The sequence below is a fragment of the Aulostomus chinensis genome, chromosome 11, assembly GCF_037954235.1.
Source record: "Aulostomus chinensis isolate RoL2024-O1b breed Wild chromosome 11, RoL_Achi_v1.0, whole genome shotgun sequence".
Classification (NCBI taxonomy): Eukaryota; Metazoa; Chordata; class Actinopteri; order Syngnathiformes; family Aulostomidae; genus Aulostomus; species Aulostomus chinensis.
The window spans coordinates 12,760,750-12,772,775 of record NC_141330.1 but is presented as its reverse complement, the minus strand read 5'-3'; the positions used below and the strand labels follow the sequence as shown (position 1 = coordinate 12,772,775).

Sequence of the window (12,026 nt, the reverse complement as noted above, 5' to 3'; positions counted from 1 at the left end):
TGTTGACAGCAATTAAATACACAGTCAGTAGTTCGAGGGTTCCATTTCCATTGTGACTGGTTAGTTGCACCAACGTAAAATTCCTCTCTCAACAGATTTTCATTTAAAAACTCTGACCAGTTGAAATAAAATTAGTTTAGTACCATTATGCCCACTCGTATACCTTTTCATGACGTCAATACGCTGCGCTGTCCGATCAGCAGGTGGCGCCATGCAAATTTCACGACGAACTGCAGGATATCGTTAAACGACGAAGAAGAAGAAGAAGAAGAAGAAGAAGAAGAAGAAGAAGAAGAAGAAGAAGAAGAAGAAGAAGAAGAAGAAGAAGAAGAAGCAGCAGCAGTAGACGAAGAAGAAGAAGCAGCAGCAGCAGCAGCAGCAGCAGCAGAAGAAGAAGAAGAAGAACCAGGCCGACAACTGGGACATTGAAGACAGGAGGCCTATTCTTGTCATTAGACGTTCGTCATCCAGATTTTCGGCTTTTCACTTTATTGCATAAGAATCTACTAGTCGCTCGTGTAAGTTTGTCGGTGGTTGGTGACAAAATTATGACGATACACGCGTTGATATATGCTTGTTGGCGCGTGTCTTTGTCCATTAGTTTTTATGTTAGCTGGTAGAAAACTAACGCTGGCCTCGCTGAAGACTTTGTCTCAACGTTTGCTTCTTTTGACATCAAGGATATTTCCAACGTTTGTTATCAAGCAAGTGATTCGGGTGTTTTAGTGACATATATTTTTAGTCTTCGACGCTAACTTAGTTACCCAGAACTGTCCGCACAGAATGAAAACATAATGGTGGCCATAGATGGTGTTGGTCGCCAAAATGGCTCATGAAAGACACGGTTCTGGGAACTGTTTGCTTGTTTTTCCTGTTTAAAAGCATTATGATGATTGTGTTTCCCGACCATTTCCCTGAATCGTAATTATATTCCATGTTTAGTAATGTACAGGGAGTGGAAATACAATTTTTGCCCGCAGTTACTTACAGAATTGTAGTTACATTGCTTCTACACCCAAGTAACGCTGTATGTAATCAAAGTAAGACATAGACTATTTTGCCAAAAGTATTCACTCACCCATTTAAATAATTGAAATCAGCTTTCCCAGTCACTTCTATGTTCACAGGTGTAATAAAATTAAGCACCAAGGTAAGCAGACTGTTTCTACAAACATTTGTGAAAGAATGGGTCTCTCTCAGGAGCTCAGTGAATTCCATTGGGGTACTGTGTAAGGACAACTGTGCAACAAGTTTGGTCATGAAATTTTGTTGCTCCTAAATATTCCACAGTCTACTGTCAGTGGCACTGCATCAAAGTGGAAGTGATTGGGAATGTCAGCTACGAAGTGGTAGGCTGTGTAAAATTACGAAGTGGAATCAGCGGATGCTGAGGCGCAATCGTGCACGGAGGTCAACGAGTCAAATGCTACAGACCGCCACACTTAATGTGGCCTTCAGATTAGCTCAAGAACAGTGCGTAGAGAGTTTCACAGAATGGGTTTTCATTGCTGAGCAGCTGCATTTAAACCTTACATCAAGTGCAATACAAAGCATCAGGCTCAGAGATGTAAAGCACACCGCTGCTGGACTCTAGTGAAGTCAAGACGTGTTGTCTGGATTGACAAATCATACTTCACCATTTGGTGATCTGATGGACTAGTCTGGGTTTGGTGGTTGCCAGGAGAACGGTACTTGTCTGACTGTATTGTGCAAAGTGTAAAGTTTGGTGGAGGGGGGGATATGGTGTGGGGTTGGTTTTCAAGAGTTGGGCTTGGCCCCTTAGTTCCAGTGGAAGGAACTCTGAATGCTTCACTATACCAAGAGATTTTGGACAATTCCATGCTTCCAACTTTGTGGGAGCAGTTTGGGGATGCCCCTTCCTGTTCCAACATGACTGTGCATCAGTCCATAAAGACCCGGATGAGAAAATTTGGTGTGAATCTCGACTGGCCTGCACAGAGTCCTGACTTCAACCTGATAGAACACCTTTGGGATGAATTAGAGCAGAGGCTGAGAGCCAGGCCTTCTCATCTAACATTAGTGTGTGGCCTCAAAAATGCGCTTCTGGAAGACTGGTCAAAAATTCCTATTACACACTCCTAAACCTTGTGGAAAGCCTTCCCTGGAGATTTTAAGCTGTTATAGCTGCAAAGGGTGGACTGACGTCATGTTAAAACCGTATGGATTAAGAATGGGATGCCACTTAAATTCATATGCGAGTCAGGGCAGGTGAGCCAATACTTTTGGCAATTTAGTGTAAGTCAACTTAATTAAGGTATACAAGGGCTGCTCAGTAATCGACAATAGAAATTGTTTAATTCCAATGCTGTCAACCCTGGTTGCATTTATTTAACTCAGACTATGAGTGTTGTCTTTGCCCTTTGGTTTCTGGTGTTTTTGTTTTGTTTTTAATTTTTCTTATAGAGTATTTGAAGACCAAATGAATTATTTGTACAATCAAAGCTCATTTTCCCAAACGTAATATTTGTGCTGTGTAAATCCAAAGATATACATAGTGTAATAATTTATTCAGACTAAACCAAAAGCTATATTTTTTGACAGTGCATAAAATATAACATTGCAAAGTCTGTACAAAAGGGAGAAAAAGTAGGGTAAAAGAAAAATGTAGAGCTCTCTCCCACACCTCCCTGTTTTTTTTGTCTTTCTATGCTGGAAATCCTCTTGGAAAAAAATGTGTAGGACCGATTTGAATGTAAATTAGCAATGAAATTTACAGTTACTGTTATACTCACATTTTGCCATATTTTATAGGTTATTGTTGACATTCTGTGCTCTGCTGTAAATTCTTACATAATTTCAGCTCAATTTATTCTCATTTTGCATAACATTGTAATATCACACAATTTAACTACATTTAAGCCCAATTTCATCCATAAAAACAGTTAACAAGCAGTCTTTCGTGTAAGACTAAAGATAACCATGATTCATATTGAGCATTGATCAGTTTTGATGGCTGATTGCCGAGCTTATATTTACTTAGTGTTCAGGCTTTTTTTTTTTTCCAACTCTCCTAAACCCTTCCAAAAGCATCCTAAATCTTTGGACAGAAAAATGGTCCATCGCAATACATGACGAAATGTTTGAGTTATTGTACTTTCAAAGCAGTAACTAATTCAGCTTTTAGTCGCTCTGAAGCAATCTGTTCTTAAATTATGTGTATAAATGTCTTTGGGGTCTGTAAACCATACTCGTCAATGAGAATCCACGCTTGTTTTGGTGTATGAGAGTGCAATGTATTGAAGTGTATGTAATTTCCTCCTTTTTGACTGGCATTTAAATTTGTGTTGCATGCCAAGCAGTTTTATGTAACATTGCTGAGTACTGAAGACTGACGCGCTGTTATAAGGGATGGTTCTGTGGCTATAGTTTTTACTGTGTTGGAAATGTTTGTTTGTTATAGACTGAAATGGTCTCTCACTCAAGTCGCAAATCAAAAATGGCGATGAAATTTGTGAATTGTTAATTTTTATGACATTTCAATGTATATAATCTTTGTGTTTTGTTTGTGTGGTTTTTTTTTTGTTTTTTTTTTGCCTTTTAAGCTAGAAGGTTCTGAGACAGATTTGGATTTGCTTTGGTTGGTCAATAATTGCCGGCGTTGATAAAACGAATATTGCTTTTGTTGTGTAGAAGCTGCATGGCGTTTTTAAGATTGTCTCCTTTCGAGTGTGTATTTGATGACTGAATTCATGATGGCTCAACATGGCCCCTCCATATGAAACGGATGTGTACTAGTCTAACCTATCTGTTGTGGACAACTTTGAGGGCCAAAAAGGAGAAATGCCTGGAAAGGGAATTTGGAATGGTTCCAATCTGACTGTTGGGATGGACAACTTTCATTATGTTCGGTGGAAGGAAGGGTCAAGACGCATCATGACGGCTGTAGTTTGAAGCGCTCTGTTGGTTCCTGGAAGTTGACCCAGATTCAGTATTAACTCCTCTGAAGGCTACAACTTCATTGACTGTCTTGAGAAAGCTGTGGCCTTAGCAGTGGCAGTGAGGCACAACGTGTTGGAGAAATACTTATTAATGGTTCATCTTGCCTTCATATTGTCATATGAAAGCCCGTCTTTTATTGCATTTTGGTACTGGTGAATGTCGTGGCAGTTCAGGCATGATTGAAGGAAATGGAGAGAGAGAGAGAGAGATGCTAGAATGGAACTACAGATACTGTGGAATTGTCCCATGTGCCATAACTAGTAAGCTGGTGAGGCATGCCAAGTGGAGAGTCTTGCATGGAAAGTTGTGAATGGATATGCTTTTAAAAGAGATTTTTTTGGAAGTAATTGATTGTATCCAATAATTATCGTTAATTGCATCATGTTGAATTTCTCGAAATGGCTTTGTAGACGTGGGCATTGATTGCTCTTAATTGAGTCCCTTGTATGAAATGTCCATCTCGCATTGCTCTTCAGGTTTGGTGGTGTCAGGTTGGAATGCCGGGAACTTGACCATGAGCTTGAGAAGCTCTGTAGGCAATAATTTTATTCTATACCCCTTTTGTCTGCAGGTGCTGTTGTTTGTGCTTCAGCATGGCGGTCGTCATCCGTTTACAGGGACTGAGGATCACAGCAGGTTCTCAGGATATTCGCAAGTTCTTCACTGGCCTCAAAATTCCAGATGGAGGTGTGCATATAATTGGTGGAGAGCGAGAAGAAGCTTTCATTATTTTTGCCTCGGATGAAGATGCAAGAAGAGCAATGACACGGTCAGGGGGTATCATTCAGGGTTCCAGTGTAACATTGCTATTAAGTAGTAAGGCAGAGATGCAGAATATGCTTGAAAAAACCTCCAAAACCTTTGAGGAGGATCAGCAGAGACTACTTGATGAGAATGCAAGACATTCCAGAAGGTCCGAGGAGCCTGAGACGAGGATGACTACAACGGGCAATTTTGTGTTTCTAAAAGGGTTGCCTTTCTCCGTGACCCAAAAAGAAATATATAACTTTTTCAGTGGTTTACTGATGGATGACGTTATCCTGTTGAAAAATGAACGTGGTAAAAACAATGGAACGGGTATCGTTAAATTTGCAAGGAGAGAGGATGCAATGGAGAGTCTCAAGAGGGATCGGGAATACATTGGATCTCGGTATGTGGAGCTTTTCCCCACAACAGAAGACTATTGGCTTAAGGCTGTTGCTAGAGCACCAGTGGATGACAATGCTGATAATAGGTTTGATAGCAGGGGGTCACCTTTTCACAACAGGAGGAATTCACCACTTCATGCAAGGTCAAAGTCACCTATGGCCCAGAGGCCCACTGCTTCTTCCTGTGAGGAGTTCTGTATTTTGTTGGAAAACCTATCCTATGCAGTAGAAAAACAAGACCTAAAAAGGCTTTTTCGTAGTATAAGCCTGGAGGATGACCAGATCCTGTACTTGAATGGAGATGATAGGACAAAAACTAGATCGGCATTTGTACTGCTCAACACTCTGCGAGATTATCGTGTTGCCACGGCTCATGAGAAAAGACCATTCTTCAACCGATGGGTTTATGTCCGGCCAGTCTCAAGGGAGAAAATGATCACCCTTCTGGAAGCTGAGAGCATGAATCCAACTGGAAACACTGGGAGGTTTCAGGAGAGCCCTCCATCTTACCCCCGGGATCGATATGACTCTGAAAAAGTATGCATGTATGTGCAGAATCTACCCTTTGATGTGCGGAAAGTTGAGATAATGGACTTCTTCCTTGGGTTTAGTATCACAGAGGATGATGTGTTCTTGTTGCGGAACAATGCAGGTGCTGGGATTGGGAAGGCTTTGGTTCTCTTCCGGTCTGAAACAGCGGCTATGAGTGCCCTCTCTCTCAGTGGACAAAGGTTTCTTGGTTCGGAAGTGGCACTGAAATGCATTTCACGCTCTCAGATGCAGGAGTTGGGTGTTGAGCCACCATTGGTGCAAGGTAAACTGCAAAAATATGATCATTTCTCCAGCGGGAGCAGTGAGGGATCGTTTTGGACTGGTGACACTGAATGCCGTAACTTCAGGGGTCCTTGTGGTGAGGGCAGTATGTCAATGACTAATCTACAGGGTCCCATCTGTGGAGGCGGTAATTTTGCAGGCAACTGTCATGGTCCAAAAGGCAGTGGTAATGGTGTTCGTGGCAGCTGTGGCCAATCAGTGCAGCCTTTTGATGGTCCCACCTGTGTAAAGCTAGCTAACTTACCATTTCAACTCAAAAGTCAAGAAATCTACGACTTTTGCTATGGATACAACATTATGCCTGGATCAGTCTCACTGCAGTATGATCAGAGTGGAGCACCTAAAGGTACTGCGACTGTGGTATTTGAGTCCCGACAGGAGGCATTGACAGCAATTGAGGAACTGAGTGGAAGACCAATTGGACCAAGGAAAATACAGCTAATGATTGTGTGAAAGTGACATTGCTTTTCATGACATCTAACATGACTCAGCGTTCTGGTTTGGACATGAACAAATGGAAGACTGTTCATATTCATTTTCTGTGACAACCAGTGAGAGGCCGTCTTCGTTTGCTTTGTCTTGGAACTTCCAGCCTCGTCACTGATCCATATAAAGACCACACCAATAGGTACAAAATAGGTGGAATATATATACTCAGGTTGCAGGTGTTACAATACTTTTGAAGGAGTATTTCAGTTGAACCACTAGACAATCAGGGCTAACACTGACGAACATGTTAGTCAGTCTTCTAACAAAGAGCAGCACAGACTGTCTGCGGCAAAATCACTATTTTTTTTATCCTTGCATTGTCTGCCAAAATCAACGCACATTAGAGAAATGACAGCAACCATACTTTTAAAGCTTACCGAGAGTTGTCCACTTTGCAGCCGCGGAGCCTCAATCTAGTCATTGATCCACCTACGCCCCAGCCTCCTCTGTTTTGTCATTTCCACGATGATTTAATACATCCTATATAGTTGATGCATTTACATATTTTTGTCTTTAAAACACAAGTGAGTATAAAACGATGACCTGTCAAACTGCTGGGCAGCCGCATTTGTCTACAAACAAATATATTAAAGATATTGCAGTACTCTGAAAATGATCTATTTTTGATAACGGTTAAGTCTGACAATCAAATACAGGTAAATGGTTTATCCAACTTTTCAAATTTTGATCTTACCAAAGCTGAAGGATCAACTGGGCAGATACTTGGTACCAACCTGCCTTGTGTTGTGCATCAATGCTAAGGACACCTTGGTGAGCGAGCCAAGTAGCTGGCTGGAAGTTCAAGTACAACAGCAGGAAAAAAAAGTGGTCATGACTTTAAATGACTATATAAGTGAATTTTGCTGTATAGTTTTCCATTCTGATGCTCTTTTGATTCATTTTGAATAAGTAATATAATCTGTTGACAATTATCTATTTTTAAAATTTTGAATTTCAGGTTTCGGTTTCTCATTAAAGTTGAATTACACTTGTACTGAAAAAAATGTATCAGTGTGTGATTTTACAGTCTGACTGTAAAATAAGTCATTAAAAAAAATCTAAATTGCATATTTTTTGTCAAAATTGTTTTCACTGTTCCATCACACAATGCAGAGAAATGTAGTTTGTCGGCACAATTGTTTAATACAGACATGCAGATTTACCAAAATCTGTCTCTGCCCTCCTCGCTTTTAAATTTTGGTTCAGTGCAATACACTGAACCAAGTTCATGTTTACAGGAATTTGCCTCTTTTAAAAAGTAAAGTACACTTCAAAGATTAAAAATCATTATTTCCCTTAGCATATAAGATTCACCAGTATGCCTGAGGGGGTACAAAGGGAACACAATCGTATCACACTGCGTTAGGGAGTATGCCGAAGTGAAAGTTTTTCTAAGAATTAATGAGAAACTGATTTCTAATCCCATTTCAAGTATTTAAATGCACAGTCCTTACTGAGTTCGTCCATTTGGAGAAATTGCATGCCGCCCTCAGTGGCTGATGTGAGCTTTGAATTGAATACGAGTTTTATTTTGAAGTGTGTACCGGAAATCGAGGTTTTACTTTGACTTGACGTGACACCGGTGAGGTGAGCCCTACAGTCAAATAAAACAGTAGATGGACTTTATTGAATTACAGGTGAATTGTTCGTAATCTCTTCTTTATAAAGTTAAAGGGCAACTTCGACACTCGAAAAAAATATATATTTATAGATATACATATATACGACCTAGTCAGCTACTGCTAATATTTTTGCGGTTTCATGCCATTTAAACATCTCCATCATTGTAATTCAAGGTTGCCATTACCTACGTAAACTAGTCAATACTGTATTTTTTAATCACGTTCAACTGAAACTGCGTGTGTCATCACAGTAAAGGTTTTTTCTATCGCTAAACTCCGAATAGCTCATGTTGAAAGATTGAGTCACTTTCTGGGACGCAGTCAACGGTTTCAGCATTTTAGCATCCTGACACCTGCATTTGGCTAACACCGATTTTTCTTTTGTCTCCTAAAGCTGTCTCTTTGAGATACTCGTGGGGAGATTAGCGGTCATGTCGCTAATAAATCCAACTTTAGCTGAAGTTTAACATGGCTACTCATAGCTAAGCTAATGTCGCCAGACCCCGTCGTTTTAAGTTGTTTTTTTTTTGTTTTTTTACACAGTTATACACACCCAGGTATACACACCCTGACCTGCTTGTGAAAAAGCATTTTTAAACTAGTTCATCTTTTTTTGCGTCCCTGCTGTAAAACTTTACAAGATATTGGTGATAAAAAAGGGTAACATGGAGTGTACACGTTTAAGCTAGCACATCCCCGAACCGGAGGAAAAATGACCCAGGCCAGATAGAGGTCCACATACACTTTCTAATACTGTATTTTAATATCTGCGGTTAGCTCTTAAGAAAGCGCTAAAAGCCAGTACATCAAAATGGAAAGTATTTACTATCAATCCAGGACTGGTCTTCTCAAATTGAGGATTAAGATTAACAGGTCTAAATCTTAAATCTCTGACCTTTACTGGTACTAGAATGGAGGTATCAAGGAGAAGAACCTTCCTCAAACATTTGGAGCCTGCGAGACCCCTTCGCCGCTGCATCCGGGTTGATATCGGTAGGCAGCCTGCACCAAATGTGACTTGGAAGAGTTGATCAAGAGTAACTCTTTATATTATTTATTTTTATATATTTAGAGCTGACCTGAAATTGTTACCTTAAAATCAATATTTGCTTCCATTAGAGCCTGAGAGAAATTCCACAACATGTGCTCAGGCACTGATGGAGGAGGTGGATCAAGAGGTAAGAAATCCAGTTGAAGTTCATGGCAAGTGATGCTATTTAATTACTACTTTCAATTTTGTTTGATCTATCAATTATTTTTCAATGAATTGTTTGCAAAATGTTAATTTCTACTTCAAAGATGTCAAGCAGAGGACTTAAAATACCTCGTTATGTCCATTCTGGCAGTGTAAATCCTCCGTGTATTATATTTGTTATCGCAGTAAACAAGGATTCATCAAATCTGAGAACCTGGGTACTTTTTACTGTAACAATATGTGAGTACTGCTTACACAGAACAGATTATTGCAGCGCTACATTTGCAGACATCTTTGGACAAGGGCTGCAAGTAAATGTGGAGGGACGGACGTTTATTAAACGTGCCTTTGAATCAGTCATTGACAGTTAAGCTTCCGATATGTTCCCTGACGTAGATTTCCTTAGATCGTGAGTGGATTAGTTAACTAGTGGGTCATTATAGACATCAATTATTTTGCAGGTTTGTTGTTCTAAAAATGACTTGATACAAACTCTTAATTTATCAAGCAGTTGATTCAGACACATTTTTCTAAAATAATTTGTTATTGTTGTGTTTGATAGATCAATGTTGGCATAGAGCAGTTCTTCAAGATTGTCAACCTCCACAAACAGAAAGAAGGTAGGCGGTGGCACTTACTGTTATAACCATGCAGGCGGTGATAGTTGCTACACTTTTTTTTTTAATCTTACTTTTGTTTTTAATACTATTATATATGTCTTTGTACCAATGTGACCAGTCGAGGCAGAAGGCCTCCCATCTCTGCTCAAAGTTTCTTCCCGTTTTTTCTCGCCTGGCTGTCAGGTGCTGGCTGATGAGGGACTTGCTCTGTTGATGACACGTCTGTGCTGCTTTCATGTTGAGATGTCGTTCCTCTGACTTCAGTGTTCGTGTGCTTTTAAGTCTTAAACAGGAAACAACACAAGCTCTAGGAAGAAGCTGTGTTGGACTTTATTGCTTAGAGCTTCTAAACATTTTAATAGCTGTTTCCTGTGAGTGACAACAAAAAGCAAAGCCCCTTCCAGTGGGGAACTCATTTTTCTGATTATTCTGACACCACACGAATGTCACAACAGTCTCACTGAGCCAGACCTCTCTCCACCAGCAGGCAGACGTCTCTCCGCACAGTGCTGAGTCAGCACAGGAGAGACTGTTGTCACAATGCAAGTGCCTCACTACAGTGCAGCCCCTATTGTGCCATATAAAGAGCCCAACAGTGACTGCTCACTTTTAGAACGGTTCCGGAAATATATTTCCCATTCAAGTTCTCCGGGGCCTTATCTTTTGAGAAAATTCTAATGAGTTTTAGGCCTGGACCCAAACCCGGTAAACTAAAGAAAAAGAGTTAAAGATACAAATCTTTGTACTTAATTGCCTTAAGGAACTACTCACCCTGCAGCGTTGCAAGCCATGCTTCCTACCCACCGTTGTTTAAAATAGCTACATTTTATGACCTTGCACGGTGATGACATGGCCGATAATGGAGAATATGATTGAGAGTTTCACTAACAGAACCACACCGCCAAGCTCTCCATTAGCTGATGAAACGTGCCATTCAGTTTCCCTTCGCAATTGTCTGTTTTCTTTGTGTAAGTCAGCCCTGCATACACAAAACGATTGCGTCAAACAAAGCCAAAGTGCCAAACTCTACCTTCAAACTGTTTCATCCATTTCTGTATCTCAAAGGCATGTATACCCATTAGTGTTAGAGGGTGCACTCTCACAGCTGGAGACAGCTCTCAGGCTGGTTTTGCCGCTGAGTAAAAATATCCCTCCAGGTACAAAGCCAATATCTGAAACAGCTTTGTTTGTTGATGCCTGTAGGAGTAGATAGACGTCATTCTCACAAAAACAAACTTCTAACACTTTGGGTTATCTTATACCAACATTACTTGTGTCATTAAATGAAATTAGATTGGAAAAACAGAATTTTATTTTACTGACTGTGGCTCAGAAGAAAGGTTATTGACGGTGGTGGTGTGGCAGAAGGCCCCTGCATTACCAGAAATGTTGATGTTGATGTTGTTTTCTTGTAGGGAGAATATCTTATACAAGAGATTTTTTAATTGGTCTGGCAAGTTCTCCTGAGTCGAGGAAGAAGCCAGAGTTCCTGCCGGAGCATCCCATAGTCTTGACCAAGCCGGTAAGTGTTGTCCCAAGATCTCCTCCCCACCAAATTGCCATACAGTAACTGTGCTGGTTTGGAATTCGTTTTTGCACCATGTTAACAGAGAGATCCTGAACATCTAATGCTTCATGAAATGAGCTGGCATGGAGAAAAAGAAGAAATGTGAGTTTAATGTTAGTTTTTTGTTTTGTTTTGTTGGTTATAATTGACAAATGAGGAAAAGCAAAATATGTTTTTCTCTTTGTAGGCGGTGACTCAGCTGAAGAAATTTGCACAGGTGCTCATTGCATAACTTAACCTTTTTCTGCTTTTTTTGTGTGTGTTGAATTTGAATTTGAATTTTGATGTTTACATTGCATGTTTATTCTTATGGAGATTTGATTTGAGGTGAGGTCGCACCAAGCACATTGTCAAACCACTCTTATTTTGAAGTGTGCGAACATTGAAGGTTTGCCTCCTTTTCTGCTGTGTAAGATTTGATGAGAGTGAAGGATTTAAATTTTGTTAAAAGACAAAAAAAAAAAGAAGTGTGTGTCTGTGCATTTGTATGTCCACTAATATTCTATCAGCCCTAACCCTGAGGTGCATGAGCATCGTGATGTAACGTGTATTAATAAACATGTTGACTTGTAAAGGACAATTTGGCTCAAC

The 12,026-nt window shown here is 40.2% G+C and overlaps 2 protein-coding genes across 3 annotated transcripts; both read left to right on the top strand.

Moving 5' to 3' along the window:
* Nucleotides 1-353: 353 nt before the first annotated feature.
* Nucleotides 354-7,497, top strand: rbm12bb (RNA binding motif protein 12Bb). The gene is made up of 2 exons (XM_086218594.1): nucleotides 354-518; nucleotides 4,532-7,497. Exon 2 carries the CDS (start codon nucleotides 4,554-4,556, stop codon nucleotides 6,393-6,395), a length of 1,842 nt encoding a protein of 613 aa, XP_086074720.1. The 5' UTR covers nucleotides 354-518; nucleotides 4,532-4,553; the 3' UTR covers nucleotides 6,396-7,497.
* A 428-nt stretch (nucleotides 7,498-7,925) lies between these two features.
* gra (granulito) lies at nucleotides 7,926-12,015 on the top strand. 2 transcript variants are annotated; one of them, XM_086218598.1, is made up of 7 exons: nucleotides 7,926-8,018; nucleotides 8,964-9,046; nucleotides 9,173-9,231; nucleotides 9,811-9,868; nucleotides 11,284-11,390; nucleotides 11,479-11,537; nucleotides 11,623-12,015. In XM_086218598.1, the coding sequence occupies exons 2-7, from the start codon at nucleotides 8,965-8,967 to the stop codon at nucleotides 11,627-11,629; spliced, it is 372 nt and encodes a 123-aa protein (XP_086074724.1). In that variant the 5' UTR covers nucleotides 7,926-8,018; nucleotide 8,964; the 3' UTR covers nucleotides 11,630-12,015. The 2 variants fall into 2 exon arrangements, with proteins under 2 accessions (XP_086074724.1, XP_086074723.1); XM_086218597.1 differs by having other exon boundaries at nucleotides 7,962-8,068.
* Nucleotides 12,016-12,026: the final 11 nt, after the last annotated feature.